This window comes from Symphodus melops, assembly GCF_947650265.1.
Source record: "Symphodus melops genome assembly, chromosome: 5".
NCBI classification, from domain to species: domain Eukaryota; kingdom Metazoa; phylum Chordata; class Actinopteri; order Labriformes; family Labridae; genus Symphodus; species Symphodus melops.
The window spans coordinates 16561005-16584575 of record NC_136695.1 but is presented as its reverse complement, the minus strand read 5'-3'; the positions used below and the strand labels follow the sequence as shown (position 1 = coordinate 16584575).

The following is a 23571-nucleotide window of genomic DNA, read 5'->3' as shown; positions in this document are numbered from 1 at the left end:
TCATGTGAATCTATATTTTAGCTGTAGCCTAGGCTACTGAAAGTCTCTGTCATTGTGCCTTCAACACCGGAGCTCTCAGGCACCTGCTCCTAGCGCACTGAGTCGTTTCCAACCAGACTTTTCTCCACAACTTTCAGCCATGTGGCTACTTTACAGCCGGATGTGTCCACCTGACACGTCTTGTCATCGTGGGGGCGCACACACAGAGCCCCAGGGGATGGAGCCGGATTGAAACCAGGAGGTTGGCAGCAGAGTTTTTTGCGCAGCGGCACCGTCTCTCTCTCTCTCTCTCTCTCTCTCTCTCTCTCTCTCTCTCTCTCTCTCTCTCTCTCTCTCTCTCTCTCTCAGAGAGAGAAACGGGGCGGAAGAGGTTTGGACAGGGAGGAATAGCCAGAGGGAGGGAAGGGATGGCTGAATAACGAGAGGAACACCCACTTCGGACCGACCGAATAGTACCCGGAGACACGGAGTGAGAGAAAAGAAAGTGTAAGAAGACAGAAAGAAGGGTCCATTGGGAGGCAGAAGCAAAAACCGTCTCTGAAATTACGAGGATTTTTTTTTCCTTGCGGGATAAAAAAAAAGGACGCTTTGAATTGATGACTGGAGAGGTATGCATGCAGATTTCATTCATTGTTAGTGCGACGTTCTCAGGTGCGCGGAGCTGCATGGAGCTCCTGAACGAATTCATTAATTCTGATTGTTTGGCACAGATCAGACTGAGAAACTTAATTTGAACCAGTCAGCAGCACATAGGCTACAACACTCACAGATAATCAAAGTTTTGCAGCACATTATATTTCCAAATCCTTCTAAAATCTTTACTTCTTTAAATAATGCAGTCCTGTCTGCTGTCGGGTGCTGACGAGGGTCTGCTGTTGAACAGGAGAGTAATACATGACAGGTAGCGCACTCTCTACTCCACAAAGACCCTTTAAAACACACACATGGAACTCGTTCTGCGTAATTTTGAGCCTTAGCCCTGTTTTTATTAACCAATTAAGAAAACGTGACTTATTAATTAAAGAGAAAAAAAGAGAAACTCTTTGGCCTCAAATATTTAAAGTTGGACTCTTTTATGTAATAAAAAAACACTTTATTTAATTTGATTAACTCTGATTTGTTTTTAGTTTATTTTTATTGATTACTTTATGCAAGAGACTGTACAAAATAGAATTATAGAATTATTCAGGCTTTCTCATTTCCGTCGTCATGTCCTCCGACTGATGTTTGAAGAAAAGCAATCCTATTTCCCAGAGTATATGCTTTTTAATGTGCATTGTCATTTTTCTGGCCTTTTGACACAGTCTGGCTGTTAGTTCAATACCACGATATGTGGTTACACCTCCACATCAAACAGAGACTAGGTCATGAAACAACTTTGTTACTGTTTTATTCAGATAGTCTGTCAGACAGAGGAAGAGAGATAAGACGTCTGTGTGTGTGTCTGCCCTCAGTGTGTAATGTGTAATAGTGAGTGGCCGACTGGAGAGGAGGTGAAAGGTGGAAAAGGTGGAGAGGAGGAGTTGGGGGAATGTGGAGTGGTAAAAGGAGTGGGGGGGGGGGGGGGGTGAGATTGGGAGAAGAGAAGTTGGACAAAAAGCACTCAAGAAATGTTCCCTCTCTGTTAATCAAACTCTTTTTTGGCCTGTCACTTTCTGTCATCAATCTTTTTCCCTCTTTCTTCTCTTCTCTTCTCGCCTCTCCTCTCCTCTTCTTTTCTCTTCTCTTCTCTCCAAACAAAGTCCTCCACTGTTGAATCCTCCACCCGCTCTGTGTAGGAGGCAGACTAGACTGCTGTTCTGCGGTTAGTCTTGAGATCGTACGCCTGCCCCCTTGTGATTGTATCAAAGGGGATATTAGACAGAAGTAACTGAGTACAGATCAGCCTCTTCAGACTGTGTATGCAAGGTGGATCTTCTTGACCCTCTAAAGCCTATCATACTCCAAAATCCATTCATGGTGTTTGTAAGGACTAAATTCCTCATCTTTTTGTTTCTTATCCATTTCTTTCATGGTTTTCCTACTATCGCTTGTTTAATGTTCTTGTTCTAAACATGACCCTGTATCTGTTTTTGCAGGTGTAGACTGCTGGTTGTGAGGATGTTGGCAGTCAGTATGTTGCAGATGAGATGGTGTTTGTGTGCTCCATTGGTGTTACTGGCCTTAGTTTCCCATTTCCCCAGTAGGGCACAGGGTCAAGGTAGGTACTTTGACCTCCTCCGAGATCATCTTACTTTGCTTCTCACCCACCCATTCTCTACTTTTTTGTTTTCTAGCCTTTAAAGTCAGCTTTTGTAACCATTTCCTGTCCCAGCTATCTTTTCTCTACCTCTAAGTCTTCTTCCACATCCCAGCCCCCCTTGTCCCATCTGCTCCCATCTGATCACATTTCTTTCTTCTCTTACCCACCCTCATAGTTCCACATCCCCCCTAACCACTCTTGTGACCCCCTCTGTCTTCTTCTCCCCTGTTTCTCCCTCATTCCTCCTTCTATCGTCTCTCTGTTTGATGTGCAGTCTCGGTCCAATCAGATCACCTCGCACTTGTGATTAAATCATTTCCATATCATCATGCCGTTTCAACCTGGTAGCATTGCAATGCTTGCAACCCTTCAGCTGATGCTGCCATGCTTCAGTGTGGTTTTAATAAATGTGTTGTAACTATGCGCTTCAAGCTGTGATGATTTGCGACTCAATGTGCCGCTCGATATATCGCTCCAGTGTGCTTCGCAATCAACCTCACCTCAGCAAATCTGATTTAATCATACTAAGCCTCATCAAAAAGTGGTTTGTTTTCTGTCAAGTTTGCCATTAGGCCCTGGTCTTGAAAATTAGATCCTAACCCAAACATGAAACAAACATTGGAGTTCTGTTTTGTGTTTTTTTTTTGTGGCACATGCTTAACATGTGCTAAAAAGTGTTTTTCTGAATGTGACACAGGTATTGTCACACTCTGTTACCCCTCTCTTAGATTTACTAATAGAGAAACTTTATCGTCTTTATTAGAAGGCCTGGCTTTATTAGATGCTCTTCTACTACCAAGTTCTCATTGTTTAATTTTAAATACCTGTCGTTCACATAAAATAGTGTTAACTGATGATTTTACAATATTTTGCACAGTTGAACTAATACAATAGAAGTTCTCCAGCATCTATGTCTGCAGTGTGAATGTATTTGTACAAGACAGTGTAAATGTGCAACTAAGAATGTGGGTGTGTTGTAAAGAAGTCTCTATTTGAAATCAGTAGCCTGTGAAGGCAGAGGGTCAGACGTACTGTGAAATAGATCAGATACATATCACAACAAGGGGACAATTAAACAGTTAGCTGACCATGTGTGAGTGTGTGTGGTTGTGTGTGCGTGTGTGTGTATTTGTGTGTGTGTGTACGTGTCACCCTTCATAGTGTGTGCGTGTGTGTGTGTCACCCCTCATAGTGTGTGTGCGTGTGTGCGTGCGTGTGTCACCCCTCATATAGTGTGTGCGTGTGTGCGTGTGTGTGTCGCCCCTCATATAGTGTGTGAGCGTGTGTGTGCGTGTGTGTGTGTCACCCCTCATATAGTGTGTGCGTGTGCGAGTGTGTGTGTGTCACCCCTCATAGTGTGTGTGCGTGTGTCTGTGCGTGTGTGTGTGTCACCCCTCATATAGTGTGTGCGTGTGTGTGCGTGTGTGTGTCACCCCTCATATAGTGTGTGCGTGTGTGTGTCACCCCTCATATAGTGTGTGCGTGTGTGTGTGTGCGTGCGTGTGTGTGTGTCACCCCTCATAGTGTGTGTGTGTGTATGTGCGCGTGTGTATGTATAGCTCCCACAATGCTGAGTTTGACGAGCAGGGACACAGAAGCTATTGTTTAAATTCAAGAGAACACAGAGAAATCTAATGTTTTCTCTGTCTTTGTCTCTGCTGTTCTTCAAAATCAATTATCCACACATGTCACAGTACTTTTATTGATCTGTCTTTACAACTGAATTAATGCAGAAATTCCACCTTAAAAATAATTCATTTCATCACATTGATCTTTTCGAGGTTCTGTGTGTGGTAGAAGTTTTCTTTCAAACCTGAATCGACCAATGCAGTGCTGCTTTGTATTAATTCACCACAGATAGTCCTTATAAAACAGTGATTGCTTTGAAATGAAAGTAGGGGTTTTCTTCTTTTCTTTCATCTTCCTCTTATCCTCATTTAGTTCTTACTATTTTCATTTCCCTTCTGTCTGTGTTCTCCCTCTTCATGTTTCTTGCTGTTTATTTTCATTTATTTCTCTCTGCTTTGTATCCCTAGTTCTCCTTTTCTCTCTTAACATTTCATTCCAGTTTTCAGGTCTGCAGGTCATTGTATTCATTGTAAGGAGGCAGAAATAAGAGGTTAGACAGAAGTGTGACAATATAAATTAGGCTGAGGTGTGATCCCAGTGCTTCACAGCAGAACATGGACGACCTCCCAGACACTGTGGGAGTTTGCCCCTTTCAATCCCTTCATTAGGGCACATGTGATAGCTATTAATTTCTGCCCAGTCCGTCCCCTATAAGCTGCAACATCTGGTCAGAGGGGATTTAGGCTCGAGGATTAGTTTGTGTTGGAAGATGTTTGTATACAACACAAATGTCTGGAAATCATCAGGAACTACCACTGCCAAAGAATGGGTCAGCTCATGACGGATTTCTCTGCAAGAACTGAGTCTAAGAAAGAATCTGGTTTTCAAACTTAACATTTTATACTAAAGATAATTGAAATCCAAAGATAGAACTTCATTAGCGCCTCATTAGTGCCTAATTTCAGTTAATGAAGAAACCCTAAATGGTGGCATTGTACATGCATTTTGTCATTGAGGACATGTTTTTTGAACATGACTTCTAAGTTATGTCCATTGTGTAGACACCATTGTGGAAAAGATTGATTCATTTGTTTATTTGAACGCAAGCCTGAGACATAACTTGGGTTAAATTACTTTCTGAACCCCGTTAATGCTCCTAAACGTGAGACAACAACAATACAGCCTAACTTTATATCACAATATGTCATGAATAATAGGGGTGCACACTCTGCTTCTTGCACTGTCACTCTCTCCTTTTTTTCTTCTTGGCTTCATCCATCTCAATTATTATATCAAACAGTACTGAGACAGGCTAACCTGCTAGTACTGGATATCTGTAGATAACTGGCCCATGTTAAACCGAGCGATCAGCAGGCGGGCAGGCGGCTCTATGGACATGAGAGGGACACTATATGCTCACTGTTGAAAGTTATTGTACTATTACATAGACTTTGAAATGAATATTTTAACGTGGTAGCGTTACATATAGTGCTTTAAGGACAGTGGAAAGTTTATTTAAATGCTTACATGATAATGCTGACAAATCAAAAAGTCAGGTGGTAAAAGTAAAAGTTTGTATATCATTGGATGTTTGATAACGGGGCTAAAAACAGCTCAAATAATCAACAAAGTGAATCAAACTATTTATTTGCAAATCATTAATCCTGAAGAGAAGATGAATACTGTATACAAATTAAAATGATGACGATACATCTAAATTATTTTAGGCAGTTCAGTCTGAATCGAAGTGAAAGACAAATTAACAAATAGACCTAAAACACAATTCCTCGCTATTTGGTGATACTCTGCAGCAATACATTTCTGATAAATCATCTCTTCTTATGAAAATGGATTTTCTTTGTATCAATTATTTCAGGAGACAGATTATGGACAAAGTAGAGTCTGTGTCTGTATTAGATATGAGCTTTCAGCTATCTGGTCAGTTAACAGCTTCACAGCTTAATGCAGAAACGTGAAAAGAAAGGAACACATTGGATTGCTCTTTTTGGTCTGTTGTTGTTACTTTGGCCTTGAAAAGTTTTCGGATAGGAAATGCAAATGTGTTGTTCTCAGCTTAGTCCTCTGAGGGTACAAGGAGGGACATGGCATTTTTTTTCTCCAATGCAGCACAGAGCAGGATAGATGAAGAAAAGATGACTGAATCTGGATGTCTGCCACTTTTACATCCTAACCCTGACTTTGTTTTAGAAGAGGGAAGGACAGATGTGTATTCTTTTTTGTACATGAAACAGTAAATTATTTTTTAGTTTGTTCTTGTTTTGTAGTTTGTAAGTCAAAAAATAAAAATACTGAGTGTGTTGGGATTGTTCTGTGTTTGATTGCTGTGTGCATGGCTAATTAATGTATTTAATTTTGTTGATTGGGTGACAGGGGTCAATACCGTGTTTCAGGACATATCACAACAGATATTGTGCTCAGATACAAAGATTTTGTTTGGATGGTTGTGTCTGTTTGTCTGGTGTGTGTGTGTGTGTGTGTGTGTGTGTGTGTGTGTGTGTGTGTGTGTGTGTGTGTGTGTGTGTGTGTGTGTGTGTGTGTGTGTGTGTGTGTGTGTGTGTGTGTGTGTGTGTGTGTGTGTGTGTGTGTGATAAGGGGACAGCCTGGTGGATTAGTATGAGTGAAATTGTTGGCCAATGATTTTCGTTTAAATGAACAGGGAGAGAGGCCAATGATGAGAAATCATTTATTCATAAACAAATGGGAGAATGAGATGGAAGAACCTGTTTTGAATTTTAAAAACTGTTAAATTACCAGAACCCACACTGCCGTCACCTCACTTCTCTACTGCTGCAGCTGATGGTAATACAGCTTGTCATAATCATCAGCCACTTTGGACCAAATGGAGCATTCAATAGTTGGGAGAAATATTGTGCAGGAGGCCTTCTGATTTTTTCCTGTTGTTGTTGTCGTCAGAGTATGTAGATACTGTTCTGTGATTGTCAATAAATAATAATTAAAAACATTTAAAAAAGTTTGATTAAAGGGAACATGAGCCAATGATGATATTTTGGGGGAAATGAAGAAACAAAACTACTACAATATATATTATCAAAATATGTAAGCTATATTCAGCTCTCTGTCGATCCAATATGCATGCATATGCCAAATTACACAGTATGTTGATCCGTGACTTTGGTAGGACTAGTGAAGGTCGGGTGGAGAAATCTCCGTCTGAATAGCATGAAAAGGATGCGAGTGATTTGAAACATAAAGATGCTTATCAAAATCATAGAATGGAAGAGAGCCTCAGCTGACTCAGGGTTAAGTGATTTTTTTGTAGAAGTCGCAGACTTAAACCACAGGCTTACGGTATATCACACGCAACATATGAGTGTACAACACTTGCAAATTCACTTTGACTCCCCTAGATTTAAACATCATCTCACATTCTTGTTGACATTTAGGACGAGATGGTCAAAAATAAATGATACTATTTAATAATAAAAGCGTTCACATTAAGTCAAACACCAAGGTGTTTGTCGGCAAAAATAGCGTAGCTTACTTAACTCAAGGCTTTAGAAAGATTGCTACCAAATGAATGAGTGTTTTCATGGTGTCTCTATGGACTTGTTTTAATGTCTGAAATGACACACTCGTTTGATCCACAATACACCGTGGGACTTTGAGTGTAGGCTACTATAGTGGACTATATCGGGTATTATAAATTTGACTTTAAATCTGGAAAAAATGGTGGATATGGACGCAGCTGAAGTTAATAAACATAGCTGTAGTTCTCCCAATCAGAACGCAGGTCCGTACAGCAGCAGAGAAGGAAAACTTGAATAACTGCACAGGTCAGATGCTGGGTGATACTTACTTACTTGGTGGTTTATTTATGGGCATGTATGATTGTCTGGCTACTCGTGTTTCCTGCTCCTTTAGATTTACTGTAGCAATATCACAAATTCCAGGTTAAGGAAATTGTATTGTATTTCAGTCTATTTAAGAAAAATGTTACCATTATTAGATTAATGATTGACATCTTGGTAAAATAAGACCATGGTTGTAATTGAATTCTTCAGCAAAGACTCAACACAGCACTCAATCACCTGTCTGTAAATGTTTTGCTGCCTGTGTACGCAGCAGTAAAGTATTTGTAAAAAAGGATCTTGGTTAGATTTTCACACTGTTTTATTCAATGTATAGTGTATTTAATTATTGTTAATTTCAAAAATCTCTAGTAGCATAGTTTAGTATTTCATGTTGATATTTCTTCTCTAGTTGGCTGGCATGCAGAATGTTTCCTCGCCAGTCCACGCATACACATGGGGGCAGATCATCCAACATCTTAATATTCAGCCATTCCTAAAACGAGATTTCCCTCAGACATGCTCTCTCTCTTTCTCTGTCTCGCTCTGTCACTCACTCATACACTCACTCACACACACACACATATAAAGCGATAAGTGTCAAAGGAACAACAGCATCGCTTACACAGGTAAAGCGTTGAAAGAGAGAAAAAAAGGCCTTAAGCCACTGAAGGAGAGGAGTGGAGGAGTGCAGAGGAGAAGATTGGATAAAAGAGTAGGAGAAAAGATGAGAATGGAGGAAGGGGAGATGGAGAAGTGTTTAAATCTGAGGATGAGCAGAAGAGATGTGATAAAAGAGTGGAGTGATCCATGAGAGAAGCAGAAAGGATAAAAGAGTGGAGAGGTGGAAAGGAAAAAAGTCACAGGGGATTTAGGTTGAGAGCTATCTCTGTAAGCAGAGTAGTTCTTGTACCAACAAGACATAGGCCACATCAAATGACGCTTGCTGAAGCACTGGATTGGCACTGAACACACACACACGCATACCCACTTCCCAAATCTCTCTTATGTACAGTGCTGTTGCTATCTTGTGGTGACAGTGCAAGCCAGCATTTGTCATCCGTAAAGCCTGCGTATTAGTGAAGGAACCGTAGCCTGAATACTCACTGTGGAGTCAGTTCAAGGCTAATCTGGAGAAAGAAGGAAGAAAACAGGGAATTATACAGAGTGATAAAATGTAGCTTAACTATAACAGAAAGGGGTTAGGAAGAGAAGAGGAGACTGGGGAGGAGGAATCGCAAACATAGAGGAATATGGAAGACAATGGAAGGAGTGAATGACTGGGAGGAAGAGGGTTACAAGATGAGTAAGTTGATGGGAACGTAAGAATAGAGAGACTTGATAGGAGGATAGAAAGGGAAAAATTAGAAACAGACAATTCAAAAAAGAGATTGAATGAGAATATTAAGCAGTCCAAGGAAAAACATGAGTCAAACCAGTGGGGAAAAAAAGAGCATTGAATAGAAATTTAAAAAGAGAGAAAGAAAAGTTTGGAAGGGAGGAAGAAGAAAAAAGTGAGTAAGCAAGAGGATGTAAAGAAGCCAACATGAAGTAAGATGGTGAGCCAAATCAGGAGATGGATAGAGGAAGCTTGCAGAAGAAGTGGAGAGGAGATGAACTGAAGTGGGGGATTGGACAGGAAGCTTTAAGTCATCTAGCAGGAGAACCTGCTAGCGTTCACTGCTGGTAATCTCAGAAAGTAACCTGGAAATTGATTCAGTTCAAACTTTAAATTAATAATCTTTGCAGACCATATTTTAAATGTCATCTGTGAACTAATTTCTTTAATTTTCAGGCTCGGGAGGAGTTAGAAAAAATAAATCAGGGTAGTGACTATTATCGCTATGTTCTGGAGCTAAACTGTGTAGCTAAGCTGTAGTCACAAAAAGTATTGCCAAATGGCTGGGCTTGTATTTACTGCCTGGCAAGAAGCTTACACTGGGATCTAATAGGGACTCGTTGAATCAAGTGGTGTAACTCTTTTAGATGAATGGCTTAATAGCTCTGGTTTATGAGATATACTGTTACACAGTACATGTATGAATGTTGTAACTTTCGTGGGGAATTTAAACTGTCTAGCCTGGATTTATACAATATTTAATTAAAAAAAAAGCCATATGTGCAGTATCTTGGCTCTTAGATTCAAAGAAAGTATGAATGTTGAGCTTGTGTCTGATATTTATGGTTGCACTTTGTTAAACAAAAATCGGTGTGGCGGTTGGTGAAGGGTAATTCACAGCCAGGACCCTCATGTTCTGTCTGCATCTACAGCTATCGGAGCAATTATGTTCATGTTCATTAATCATTGTTGCTGCCAGTGGAATACACATTGCCTTCAATGTATAGACCCTGTCCCTGACTTGCATATGCAGAGTAAAAGAGGGTTATTGTTGGCTCTTTTTTTTTTAAATATGTTTTCTTAAATTATAATTCAGCGTGTGTATGTTTCATATGTGGGTGTGTTCATTGACATGCAGAGCAAAGATCAAGGCATTAAGGTCAATTTTTGTTCAGTTAGTAAAACCCAGCCTGCTATCAATCACACACTAAATGATAGCAGAGCACATATCTACCAGCTCTGTCACAGAGTTAAATTATTCATGGAGTCTTATTGTGTGGTGTAATTATACCACACCATCCTATGCATTTTGAGTTCCTTATAACAGTTTTAGTGATTAAGAAAAAAAGTGAGCAAAATGTAAAACTACGAGGTGCTGCACTGTCTCCGCTTCAAGTAACAGGCTTCACGTCAACTCATGAGCTCAAACCATGACTACAAGGATGTTTGGCTAAGAAGTCATGGTCGGAGATTTTTGACAAAAGATGAACTATTTAATATTACTTTAAAATTGATTCCAGTAGAAACAACTAAACAATATGCATCCTCTAAACATGAATTAATGAGATATCAAACACATAAAAATTTGTAAAATCGACTTAATGTTTAGTTGTTTTGTCCAATGTGGACTTGATCAACTTTGTGCTGTGTACAAAAAAATGAATTTATACACGCAATTTTAAATTTATCAACTGAAGGAGACAATTACAACTTTGCTTCTTACTAAATAATAAAACAAAGACAGATTTTGAAGGCCCACTGCTCTCTGATTATGGACTGAATTGGATTTTTCCAATGAGAAAGATGGAAGTCTGTTCTCATCAACAAGTGAAAATCCTGCACATTTTCCCTCAGGTTTGTCAGTATCACCCATTTACCCATCACCATTTTTTTTCTCTATAAAGGTCAGTGTTCTGTCAAAAGATTTTTTTTAATATACTATGGTCTGTTATTAAACGGTCGATATATTTATGGAAAAAGATGTATGATAACTAACAAACTAAAATTGCTAAAAGGTGAAATGGTAATATGTGACATAGACGTTCTGATCATGTCAGTGTCTTTTTCTTTTATCTGAGAGGAATTTTTAGTATTCCAGTATACTACATTTGCATGCGCATGCTGTCTCATCTTTCCTTACTTTTTATGTTCTGTCAGTCAAAGTCTCTTCTGCTCTTGTGTTAAAGCCACAGTCTGAATTAAACAAAAATAAAAACACACAACCCCCTGCAGAAAATTGCTCCGCCAAATGTGTTTTTATTGACAGAGGCCTGGAAAGTAAAGTTGGATGCTGATGCTATAAACCAGTCGTTACTCTATAGATCAGAAATGTACACATCAATTGGAAAAATGCAAAAACATCTACTTAATATTTCTCCACCAGATTGTAAAGGGAATTAATCTCTTCCATCCTCTTGTCAATTTTCCTTGAATTAATCATATGAAGAGAATTTGACTGAAACTTGAAAATATTTCTGTCCTTGTCTATTCCCTGTCTTTTCAAGCCTTTTCCATGCTGTGTAGAGCAAAGCTAATCTTCATGCCATGCTGATCTGCTTCATGTCCTATGCTCATGGATACAAAAACTTCAAAAATCACTCTTCTTCTGGACATTCAGTCATTCATTCCTCTTTGTGTTATTGTATTTTGTGGCTTTTTCTGGTCAGGTTTTGTGGTCTTGGTGTATTGTATGTTTATTACATTTTTCATTTTGCCTGTTGTTTGCTGGAATTTTACTACCGTCATGTTTATTCATTATCATAGTTATTTATTCTCACTAATACCCTTTGTTTATTGATGCTGATTTAAATGTGGCTAATTGTTTTGTAGTTCCAATTCCGAGGAGACTGCGTTTCAAAGTGCTGAGCCCAAACAAACTTCTTGTTTCATGGAAAGAGCCCAAAGGAGACTTTGACAGCTATCTATTCCTCTACAACAGTATACCAGGTAAGATAGATGTGCTGCACACTTACAACACACACACACACACACACACACACACACACACACACACCTACACACACACACACCTACACACACACACACACACACACACACACACACACACACACCTACACACACACACACCTACACACACACACACACACACACACACACACACACACACACACACACACACATGCACACACTTAAGTGCCAAAAGGAAGTGCGACTTAACTTTGAAATTTTGGGTGAAGGACCCCATTATGACTTGGATTTTCTGTCTGTCAGGGAGGATTATGTAATTTACTTCTTATCACAGCTCCTTTGAAGAGATCTCTCTCCTGAGAGATGTGGAAGACTCAAAGTTTGTCCTGCCCATCTGCCAAGTTTGAGACAAAGTACAGGTTTTTTTGCTGTCAGCAGATTTAATAATGGGACTTATGGGTACACGGGACAGTAGCGGCAAAGCCTGCTCATGATGGTGTTCAGTCTGGGACAGGCAAAAGACAAGGGCAGCCACATTAGTCATCATCCAATGTGAAACTGTATTATCCATATGGATTTGTGGGTATGATGGGCACCTGACATCCTGCTTTTATCGTGCGTCTGTCAATAGTTGATCATTGTATAGACATAGGACATAACCTTAGTCTCTTTCTGGGTATTAAAAGTGTAGTGAGTGATCACCCTGATTACGACTGACATCTCCTTCATCATGTAATCACAGCGCACCTTCCTTAACAGCCATTCATCTCCATCGCACGAATCCCTGAACTATTGCTGCACTGCTGCCTTTATTACTGCTGTGCTGAACACTGCATACAATTCATACCCTGCCATTTTAAAAATGAGCAAATAGGAATGAATAAGCACTCTGTAAAAAAAACAATGCTTTTAGCAAACAATGGTTTGCAAGAAATGCATCGTCTGACGATTTTCTTGCTGCCTCTGAGAGCTGAAAAGGAGAACAAGAATTGACATTTATGGCCACCTCTCAGGGAGGAGTGCAGCAGTAGCTCACGAATATTCAGCTAATGCAGTAAATATTGGGCTCACAGTATCTAGACACTATATGGTCATTAAAGTCTTCATTGATAATAGAAAGCATGGCGATACACATACCTAATGTCCTGCCTCTTAGGCAGTGTTCACACTGCAGCCAAAAGTGAGCTGAATTTGATTTTGTTGCTCTTTTCTGACTATTCCTTTTGTTGAGAATATAACGCTATTTTAGATCATAATAGAGGATGTCTGATTGGCAGCTATAACCTTTCAGCTCAACAATATCCTTTGTCTCATCAGAGCTGTTCAGTAAAGGGATTACTAAAGTGCAACTGGATATGGATTCTGGTTTGAGGTTGAGGTAGATGACTCATTTTTGCCATTATTGTTATTGGGCCGCATTTATTCAACAAAAATAATGCCTACTCTGTTCTTCCCACATTATCAGTCTGTATCATTGTGTATAATGTAATCCATGTGTCATTACATCAACACATATTTAACTTTAGGCCGTCGTCCCATGGACAGTGCCTTAATTCCTTATTCAATGACATTGCATGAATGAAATTAAAATCAGAACTTATTGGAAGACCGTCAAAGCCTGCCCACAAGTCTGAAATTCAAATACTGTGTGGGTTGTTTTCTGTGTGTACTTGCATTTGTGTTATTTATAATTGCCAGATGTCTATATTTACAGTCTCAAATCTCTCGGGAGATGAAGCCAAACCCTGAGGAAAAAAGTCAGTTTGTATTTACCTATTGTTTTTGCTGCAGCCATTTAGAAGAGTGATCTAGATACTGGAAAGTGTGTTCACTTCACAAGTACTGGAAGTCATAAACGGTGGTTAAGACACCTGTTGTTATTTTTGAGGATAAAAATAGACACTTATAGTATTTATAGTACTTATAACAGCAGTACAGGAGATACTCTGTTTGTACCTCAGCAAAAACACATATCATACAGCGTTATGGACAATGTTCTTTGGAAAGATTAAATCTTTAATTACCGTAAATTCCGGACTATAAGCCGCTACTTTTTTCTCACACTTCGAGCACTGCGGCTTCTACTCCGGTGCGGCTAATGCATGGATTTTTTATGGGGGACAATGAGCTTGTGCCGCAAAAACATTTGACTTCATCACGTCGGATCTTAATATCAGTCATTTTGCGCTTCATGCACGCACCCTCATCATGGAAAACACACGGATAAATACATATGATGCAGCTTTCAAGTTAAAGGCGATCGACCTGGCTGTCAAAGAAGCTAACAGAGCTGCTGCACGTTAAGATGACACTGACAGCGACAACAGAGACTGAGGAAGTGAGTAATGAAGTCATTCTGAGGCAGTGAATGGATGGACTTTTTCTTGTGAAATATATTACGGTCATCTTTTTCATCAGCCGTGTTACAGACACCGTCGGCTAGGCTTCGTGTTGTAACGGTTCATGTTGTAAAGTCAGTAGTTGATAATGTGTTCATAATTCCGATTATGTGGAGAGTCAGTGAATGCACCAGCGAGAACGTGTTGAGTGGCTGTATGAGAGAACGCTGGGGGAGAGAGTTGGATTGTTACGGCAAGTTATGTGTTGCTCTCTTCTTCTTCTGTAAACGGCGTGGTCACGGCCGACAGTGATCGGGTTATTAAAAGTTATTATTTGAACGCTCTCGTCGTCCTTTAACGTCCGTACGGACGCTACAGTATTTGCGGATGTTACCGGTAGCCTACGTCTGTGTAAATAGCTCTTGTTATAGCGTGGACACCTGCGGCTTATAATCAAGTGCGGCTTATATATGTACAAATACATTTATTTACTTATTTTTAGCCGGTGCGGCTTAAATCCAGGTGCGCTCAATAGTACGGAATTTACGGGTACCCAGTAAAAGTTTGTAATCACTTTTCATTTGTCAACTAAGATGTACAGTATTATGCAGATACTAAATTAGACTGAGGTGTTTCCATGGTGAGGGAGTACATAGGATTTCTGGTAGGTTTACTCAAGATCATGAAGCATTTATAGCTCTTAACTGTTAATAATAGATGGATCCACAAAGGCGTTGTGAGAGCCATTGGATTGATTAACGACATTTATATTTGCTTCACCAACCATCTAGCCTTCACCTTGAGAGTTTCTATTTTAGTTGAAAGACAGAAATGTACATCTTAGTGTCACCTTTACAATTTTTTTCCCAACAATGTTTTTATTTATTTTTATATCCTAACAAAAGTATGAACACTGGAACAATGACAACTTTGAATGAGCACATACACCCTCTGAGATATAGAGAGAAAAATAAATAAATAAAAATAAATCAAATAACCACTCAGTGAGAGGCTTACATTTGTCAGTTTTCTCAAACAGGTATTATTGTCCACAATTCTCTTCATCAACCCCAGATATTGTATATCCCTCCACAAAGTTCACAAATGGAGCCCAGACCTTCTCAAAGATGTCCTCTCTCCCTTTCAGTATACACGTAATCCGTTCCAGTGGTAAAGCAGCCATCATTTGCCTTATCCAATGTCCAATAGTTGGTTCGCTTGTCTCTTTCCATTTCAGTGCAATTAATCTCTTTGCTTGCAACAAACCCATGTTAATAAACAATTGCTGCCACTTTGTGTATATAATATTTTTAGGGTATAATCCCAAAATAAGGAAACCAGGATCCAGTGCAACCTCTTTGGATATGATTTCGTTTATAGTTTGTGTCACTGCTGCCCAAAAAGTTCCACACCTTTACAATTTAGTTAAAGTAAGTTGATTCTCCTTAATGTAATTGTGGTAGGACTAGGACAAGCATGCTTATTAGCACCATTTGAGGCTGGATGGTATAAAAAAACACATTGGTAATTAATGGTTCAGATGGTGGACGGTTGAAAACAGGGAAGGAGGACCCAATTGCAGGTAAAAACAAAAGAGCTGATTTATTCAAACAAAAGTCAAAACCAAACTTTTCCCCACGAGGAGAAAAAGAAAGTAAATCCAGGAGTAGAGGGAGAAATACACATATGGTAAGAAACACAGAGACTGAATAGATATGGGGTAATCAGACACAGGTGAGACCAATGAGACAGGTGAGACTAACCAGGGTAATCAAGGCAGGAAGGAAACACAGAGGGGTAGGAAACACTGAAAACTACAAAGTAAACATGGAACACTGAAGAAACACAGGGAACTGAAGGATGTAAGAAAACAGAGAAGCATAAGGAGAAGACATTACAAAATAAAACTGGAAACACTAAAGACTAAACAAGTAAACACAACAACACACGACTAGGAAACATTAAAACACACAAGGGAAACAATGAAAACTAGAAAACATTAACAAACAGAAACACGAGGGAAAAATTAAAACTAAAACAAGATGAAATACAGAACTAAACCAGACAACAAGCATGACAAATAGCTGAACTGTTAGTGGTTGTTTTGCCCTCAGTGGACAATTGGCCACTGAGGGCCCATTTATAAATTGAATATGAATTGAATATGAATTGGCCCATTTATACTTGAAAAAACCTTTAGCAAAAAACAAAAAGGTGCTTTAACTATATTTTGTAGGCAAGGAGTTTGAAAGTCATTCTGAACTGCTATTTCTACCTGGGCCAATGCTAAAACATGCAAACTCTGCAGTTGAATTATAATATTTGGTTTGACTACTGGAAAGAAGAATCTGAAACATTAAGAGATTTACCAATATAGAATATCAAATTCTGGTATTAAAGTTGTGTTATTAGGTTGAGGTATAAAGAGCCCTGCGGAATTGACCATGCTTTACGGAATTTACGAGACTCATGTACGAACCTGTATGTTATGGATTAGTCTATTTGTTATTTCAAATTTATGTGGGCACCTTCGTGGAAAAAGATAGTGGTATGTGCTTTCTGATAATTGCACATGGCAATTTTTGCATTTATAATGTTGTTGTTTTTTTCTATCTTTAGCCAACATTTTTGTTGTTTTAATTTAAAATTGAAAGTTTTTCTGTCATGATTGCCATTGTCCAAAATATTATTCATTAACCTTAAACTGAGAGATGATGATGATGATTTTAATTAGTTTTCCACAAATTAGTCAGATTACCAGCTGCAAACTGTTTCCTACATCATGGAAAAAATCTCGTCTTCTTTCAAACTTTCAATCAATTTAAGAAAGACTCCAATATTTTGGCAAATTTGCTAATTTAAAGTCTCAAAAAGAGTTAGTTGTCAATGCCAACGCCACACTCATATCTGTGTATTAAAGGTGGAGCACACCCCATAGGCCTGGACACTCTTGAGATTTTTAATCTCAATGATTTTTTTCCTTCCTGGTTAAATAAAGGTTTAATGAAATAAAAATGACAAAACTCTTGTTTTCCCCGTGGGGATTACACCATGTAAATTCCTCTAGAAACGTTAATTTTTTACAACTCTCATTATATAATATAAAAAATAAATAAATAAAATCTGATTTATTTTAACCTGACAGAAGGACCATTGGAGACGGTCAAGCTTTTAAGCACATATATCTGATATTCAGTACAACTGCAAAGACCTGAGTTGTGGTTTGTGTTGTGAACACTGATCCATCTGGTTACCTGTCCTGACCTGCTTTCCCCTTGAGTAGGATTTATCTTCCTTCTCCAAAAGGCGTCATTAGTCATTTCTCTGTAGGTACTGGGGACAGAAGAGCTGAGGAAGCACACACACCACTCAAACACACCTTATTGATGGCCAAATTGATTGCAAGGCCAAAATTGAAATGGGAAGATAATGTGACCTGTTGCCTGATGGGGATTAACTGTTCAGGAAAGGACACAAGCACAGGCATGCTTCTTTCTTTGTGTGGTCTGACAGCTAATTAAGGGGACAGATAGTACTGACCTCAAAACTTAGAACTAAGAACTATGACTATTTTTTACGTGTCACGCTCTTGCACTGAAAATAATGATTATATCAAAAATGTGAATAACTTTGGACTATAAAAATAATTGAGCGCCTGTATAGTATATATATTTTAAACTCACCAGGAGCACAGCCCGATGTGAGGAACAGGTGCATAATTAAATTAAGCTGGGGACAAGCATTTGGGACCTCTTTAATGAATCTGGAGAGATTACATCTAAAGGGCAAGAGGACAAGTGATTGGGAAGCACAATGTTGATCAAATTTCAAAAGGAAAGAGGAAAATTCTGACAAGAAAGTAGGAAAGAGTAGGTTAGATTGTAGAAGCTCAAATGTTATTGTCTTTGTGAACAAAGAAAGATAAGGTTAAGAAAATAAAACACAAAATAAATTTAAAAAAAAACCCCAACAAAGCACAGAGAGATCCCAACGATCTCACAAACCTCTCATGATGTGGTTTTTCTACGATGGAAGTAAAGGCAGAGGGCGCGTGTTGCCTTAACTGCAAACCGCTGTGGAAAGCTGCAGCTGTGGTATTTATTGCAGATGAACCCTGATCAGTGTCACAGATTAAACTGCATTAAGCAAAAAAGGGGGTTACGGTGCTATGATTCCATATACTGGCTTCTATGGTTTGGGAATTTTATTTTTGTAAAACTATATATTTTTTTGTTTGTAACTAAATGATATACTGCAAAGAAAGATGAGCACACAGCAACAAATTTTCTGGAAAATGAAATATTTCTACCTTGTATGTAATGTGTTTGTCTGCAGAAATGAGAATGCCAGTGAACATCTCTGCTGAAACAGCTAAATACTTACTCCTTCACGAGAATACAAATATTTTGCTTCCAAGCAACTGATTTAAGCAACAAGTAAAAAATAACACTGACTCAAATGAAGCTGTATGTGTATGTAACCCTTGTCCCGTGCCCTGTCTTCTTTTTCTGTCCGACAGGTGGTCAGCAGAGGGAAATCATAGTTTCTAAATCTGATACTAAGGTTGTGATCAAAGACTACAACCCCTCGAAGGACTACACAGTCAGTGTCATCTCTGTGAGTGGCAGTGAACAGAGCAGGCCACTCAAGGGCAGACATAAAGGTTTGTTCATTCTTTCCTTTCCTCTTCTTATTTCGATTCTGTAATTTCCTTTAACACAGCCCTGCCATAAGCTTGTGTAACTTTCTATCAGCTTTGCAAAACATTTCTAAATTCTTAGATATTTTTTTATCTCTTCTTGCATCCTTCTGTGTTTTTCTTCAACATTACTCAGTTTTGTTATGCTAAATTGAACGTATCTGTCTCTTTTTCCAACCTTGTTGTTCCTTCCTTCCTCTTCTCTTGTTTCCTCTTGGTTTCCAACACGCATCTCCATCTTTATTCTTCTTGACATCTTTCTTCTTTTCTGCTTTTTAAACATTTTCTCTCCGTCCTTTCCTCTTCTGTTCCGCTTGTTTGATCGATGTACAGTATATATATTTTTTGCATATTGTAGAAAATCTGTTGACTTGGAACTGTTTCTTGTGATACAGCTGAAAGAGATGAGAGTAATGTCGGAGACAAAACTGAGCCCCAGACGCTGACTGATTCAGTTGAACCTCCTGAGGATGCCAACGAAATCATTGGAGGTAGGACACACAAACTCTCACACAAACACTGTTTCCAGGAGAGCGGGCCACATAAATAACGTGCTCACTTCAACATAAAAATGAAACACACCACGGTCTGTGTAAAGAGTCTTTCAGTCAGTTACCATTGTAATGTTTAGAGGTAAGATAAACAGCCGTCAGTACGCTCTTTAACACGACCTTCAAATAACAGTGTGTCCTTTTCCTCTTGAATCCTCCTCTGAAGTTTTATCTTCATGCAGAGTTTGTGTGCAACCAGTTATTAAAAAAATCCACCTTTAAAAGCAAGACCATGTTCCACTAATGCCTCGTGCCTTAACCACCAATGAGATCTAAAGAAGCCAAAGCCATCCATGTCTAAATGATGAATCACTCAAAGTGGTACTCTGTGAAAACTCTTTAGCATATGCAATGCTGAGTGAAATTAGATCACTCCTGATATTATGTGCTGAGTGATCCTGGATGTTCATGAGTGTCCCTCTCCTCTCCTCCGAGATCATCTTGCTTTCTGACTGTTTGTTATTGGAACCAAAATGTTCTTTTAGTTGGCAGCACGAATGTGCTTATATTTAAGTGCCTAATATTTCAAATGAAATGTGAGAAGAGAAAGAAATGCATTCATTTGCATATTTAGTGTTTGTCTCTGCTTACTGAGAAAGTGTCCTCCGTTGTTTTTTTGTTTTTTTTACCATAGGCTTGAGTTAAGCAGGAAATCTTTCACTATGAAATAATGGAGGATTTCTAATATTGTATCCTTAGAGTGATTACGTGTGCATGAGAGAAGGGTGAAGCTTTGTAGACTTTGAGACTAACTTGAGACACTCTAAAGTGCCCATAAAGTTTAAATGATTTAAAAAGGCACTCTATGACATTTTCCATTCCTTTAAGCCAGTGGTGTCCAAACTTTTTTTCTTGCGGGCCAAAATTGTCGCGTTAGAATCGCTCACGGGCCACAGGGTTGTTTTGTTTGTTTTTTTTTAAATATTGGAAGGAACTTTTTGTATTTTGACCTCTTCAAAAAATAATGTAAATACACAATAACTAATTGCAGTGGGAAACTGTTGTGTTCTGATTTTTTGGAAAGAATTGTCAGGCTTTTATAGGTCTCCCTCGCTAACATGAAAAAGAAAAAAAGAATGAAATATGCCATCTGATGAGGCCTGGGGCCAAAATCTTCTGATTCTTCGATTTGAAGTCAAGGGCCACAAAAAATCCACTCAAGGGCCACAAATGGCCCCCGGGCCGCACTTTGGACACCCCTGCTTTAAGCCGACACAAAAACAGGATCTTGTTTCTGTGTAGTAGGGTGGAAGCTATTTAAGAACGCTTTCTTCAGTCTGTGTTTTGTGCAGGGTAATCATTTGTTGCACTAAAGTAAGATATTCAAGAAGTTTGGATTATTGAATATTGAATAGCACAGGCTCCAATAAGTGTGTACTATGCATCATCATTTTTATGGACTATAACCCTTATATATGATTTGCGCAATAAAATTTTACTCTATAATGCAATATGTGCATTTCCTTTTTGCTGACGGAGCATAAGAGGGACACACACACTCTCAAAGAAAGAGTGCGAGAGCGAGAGTATAGAGAGATATAGAGCAATTAACTGTGCTATAAAGCTTATTTATCGACACTTTGCATCAATGAATACGTAATATATTGGCTCTTGGGTGGAAATGAATATATTGATAATAAATTAATAGAAATTTCATGCTGACAGCAATGTCTGTTGAGACTCAAAGTGCCCTTACTACAATATATTGACTAACATATTGAGCTATAGACAAAGTACTGGCTTCACAGTGAGTGACGTGACATTACCCATACCTTTTCCATCCCTTCATTTATACTAAAAGACTAAAGTTGACTATTTTCACGTTTATAACTTTTCCTTTCTGTGAAAACTGAACTATCTCTATATGGTATTATGTTAACAAAAATAATTAAAACTAGATCTGAAACACAAAAACAAGATGTAGTTTTGAAAAATAAGTTAACTGCGCTCCTGCACACACAGGCTTTCAAATCTTTGGCTTTCTCACTCTCCTCCTCACCCTTCTTTCTGTCAGTAGGCAGATTAAAAGTTGCGCTTCCTTCGGTCTGTTATCGGAGACACTCTCTGTCTCTGCAGCAGAGGTGACCTTGATTGGTCTTCTGCCTCATACCTGTTGGGGATTATGATAATATCCTGCTGCGCTTCAATAGAATGTGTGAATTTATTGTCTGTGTGTGTGTGTGTGTGTGTGTGGGGGGGGGGTAGTGCTTGTGTATGCAGCTTTGTATACTGTAGTGATGATGATAATGTCTCACTGTGTATCAGCAGAAGGTGCTCTTTTATGTTGTACGTGCGAGGACTATGTTTTCTCTCCCTCTCTATCATGCTCTGTGAGTGTGTATTTATGTTCTACAGTGAAAATACTAATGTCCCACTGTGCCGATAAGAGATTGTTTTTATGTGTGTATCTGTGTGTTTTTGTTGGTGTGTATGTGTGTAATAGATATGCAGACCCAGTCCATCACAGCTTTGTTCCAGAGTAGTAATCAGCTCACTTTAATGTCAGGGTGGGTTGTTTACAAAACCTTTCATTAACAGCTGCCTCATATTCTCATCGTCCCTCTGATGTGTATGTGTGTGCGTGTATGTGTGTGTGTGTGTGTGTGTGTGTGTGTGTGTGTTGCAGACATCCGGCAATTTTTTTGGTGAATTGTGTCTATCACTGTCTCTTATATGTCAGGGTCACACCTCAGTGTATAAGGAAATAAACATCTTAGATAGAATAGACATCAAATGACAATGTGTTGCATGGGTGGTATACAAAAATTGACACAAATAATGTGGTTTCTCCTGTGTGGATTACAGAATACTGTGTGGAAAGCATCCAGACGTGTGTGTGTTTGTGTGTGTGGGTGTGTGTGTGTGAGAGAGAGATTGTCTGTAATTTGGTTTTAAGCTGCCTTGACATGTTAAAATAGAGGGGAGAGGGCCATTAGGCAAAGAAATTGTCCCACGATTTCCTCCCACTTTGTTCTCTACATATTACTAAACTGTATCTTTGAGAGCACAAGCAGAAGCTGCTCTGAACTAAATACACAATGTCCATTCCTAGAGCCTTAAATAAAACGTATGTTCTGTCTGCTCTTGGGCTGTCATTGACTGGTTTGGGCTCTGAGCAAACAGGAAAGCCTTTAAGGAGATATTTTACCTTGGATTCTATTTTGCAGTGTGTCTAAGTTTCCCACATTGATGTCAGTCATTTGTTGGTCTGCTACCAGAAAATCGATGATTCTAAATGTATCAGTGATGGTCTCCCGAGTCAAATTTCCGTAAGGAAAGAAGCATTTTTAAAGTTTCTGAACTGATCAGTGATCTTTTTAAAAAAAAAAATAATTCTGCTGCTTTCTGGAAGCTTCATGGAGATTCTTTTTCTCTTAAATATCCCTTGATGAGTTTAAGTGTCTGATTCTTTCCCCTTTTTTGCTGTGTCATTGTCTGCAGACAGAAGCAGAATGAATATCTGTCGAATCAATTCTTTGTGTGCTCTTTGTAATTAGTAACATCAGAGAAACATAATTACATATTTGCCTTATCTTTATCCTCCCCTAACCAACCTGGAGTAATTACCACACCATGCTTCCTTTTAGAAGTTGAATTGAAAACTTAATACAGAGATAGATGAAGAGTTATTTTCTATGTGTATAAAGACAGGAAGAGAGTCATGAGAAAGAAGTAATCTGGGTAAATTATAAAGTAACAGAGGCAGTAAGAATATAATCAACGTCTATAGTGATAAAATTGTGGATCATTAGATGCTTATGAAGATATCTTTGCAGGTTAGCACTATGTTTAGTTACTTGTTACAGTACTAGTGTACTTTATAAGCTGTATTTGCTGTGGAAATACTGACCAAATGTACAACTTTTTTTTTTTTTTTACCAACATCCTTATCCCTGACAAAAAAATAAACAGAATCAAGTTTGTCTTTTAAAAATGTTCTACAAAGAGAACCTGTATAACTGAACATTACCATGAATCTGTTTGTGATCAAGGAAAGGTCCCCTGAAATAAGAATTTCAAAAGAAAGGGTCGACTAAATACCACTAAATTACATAAAAAATAAGATGATAATGA

At 38.7% G+C, this 23571-nt stretch overlaps 1 protein-coding gene across 2 annotated transcripts in view; it reads left to right on the top strand.

Annotated features, from left to right (window-relative positions):
• Positions 1 to 343: 343 nt before the first annotated feature.
• Positions 344 to 23571, top strand: part of col14a1a (collagen, type XIV, alpha 1a) — a 114857-nt gene continuing 91629 nt past the window's right edge. For both annotated transcript variants that reach the window (XM_079343187.1, XM_079343188.1), the window contains exons 1-5: positions 344 to 608; positions 2079 to 2200; positions 11810 to 11926; positions 18767 to 18910; positions 19342 to 19437. In XM_079343187.1, coding sequence (XP_079199313.1) covers positions 2101 to 2200; positions 11810 to 11926; positions 18767 to 18910; positions 19342 to 19437 — 457 coding nt within the window. In that variant the 5' untranslated portion in view covers positions 344 to 608; positions 2079 to 2100. The remainder of the gene's footprint in view (positions 609 to 2078; positions 2201 to 11809; positions 11927 to 18766; positions 18911 to 19341; positions 19438 to 23571) is intronic.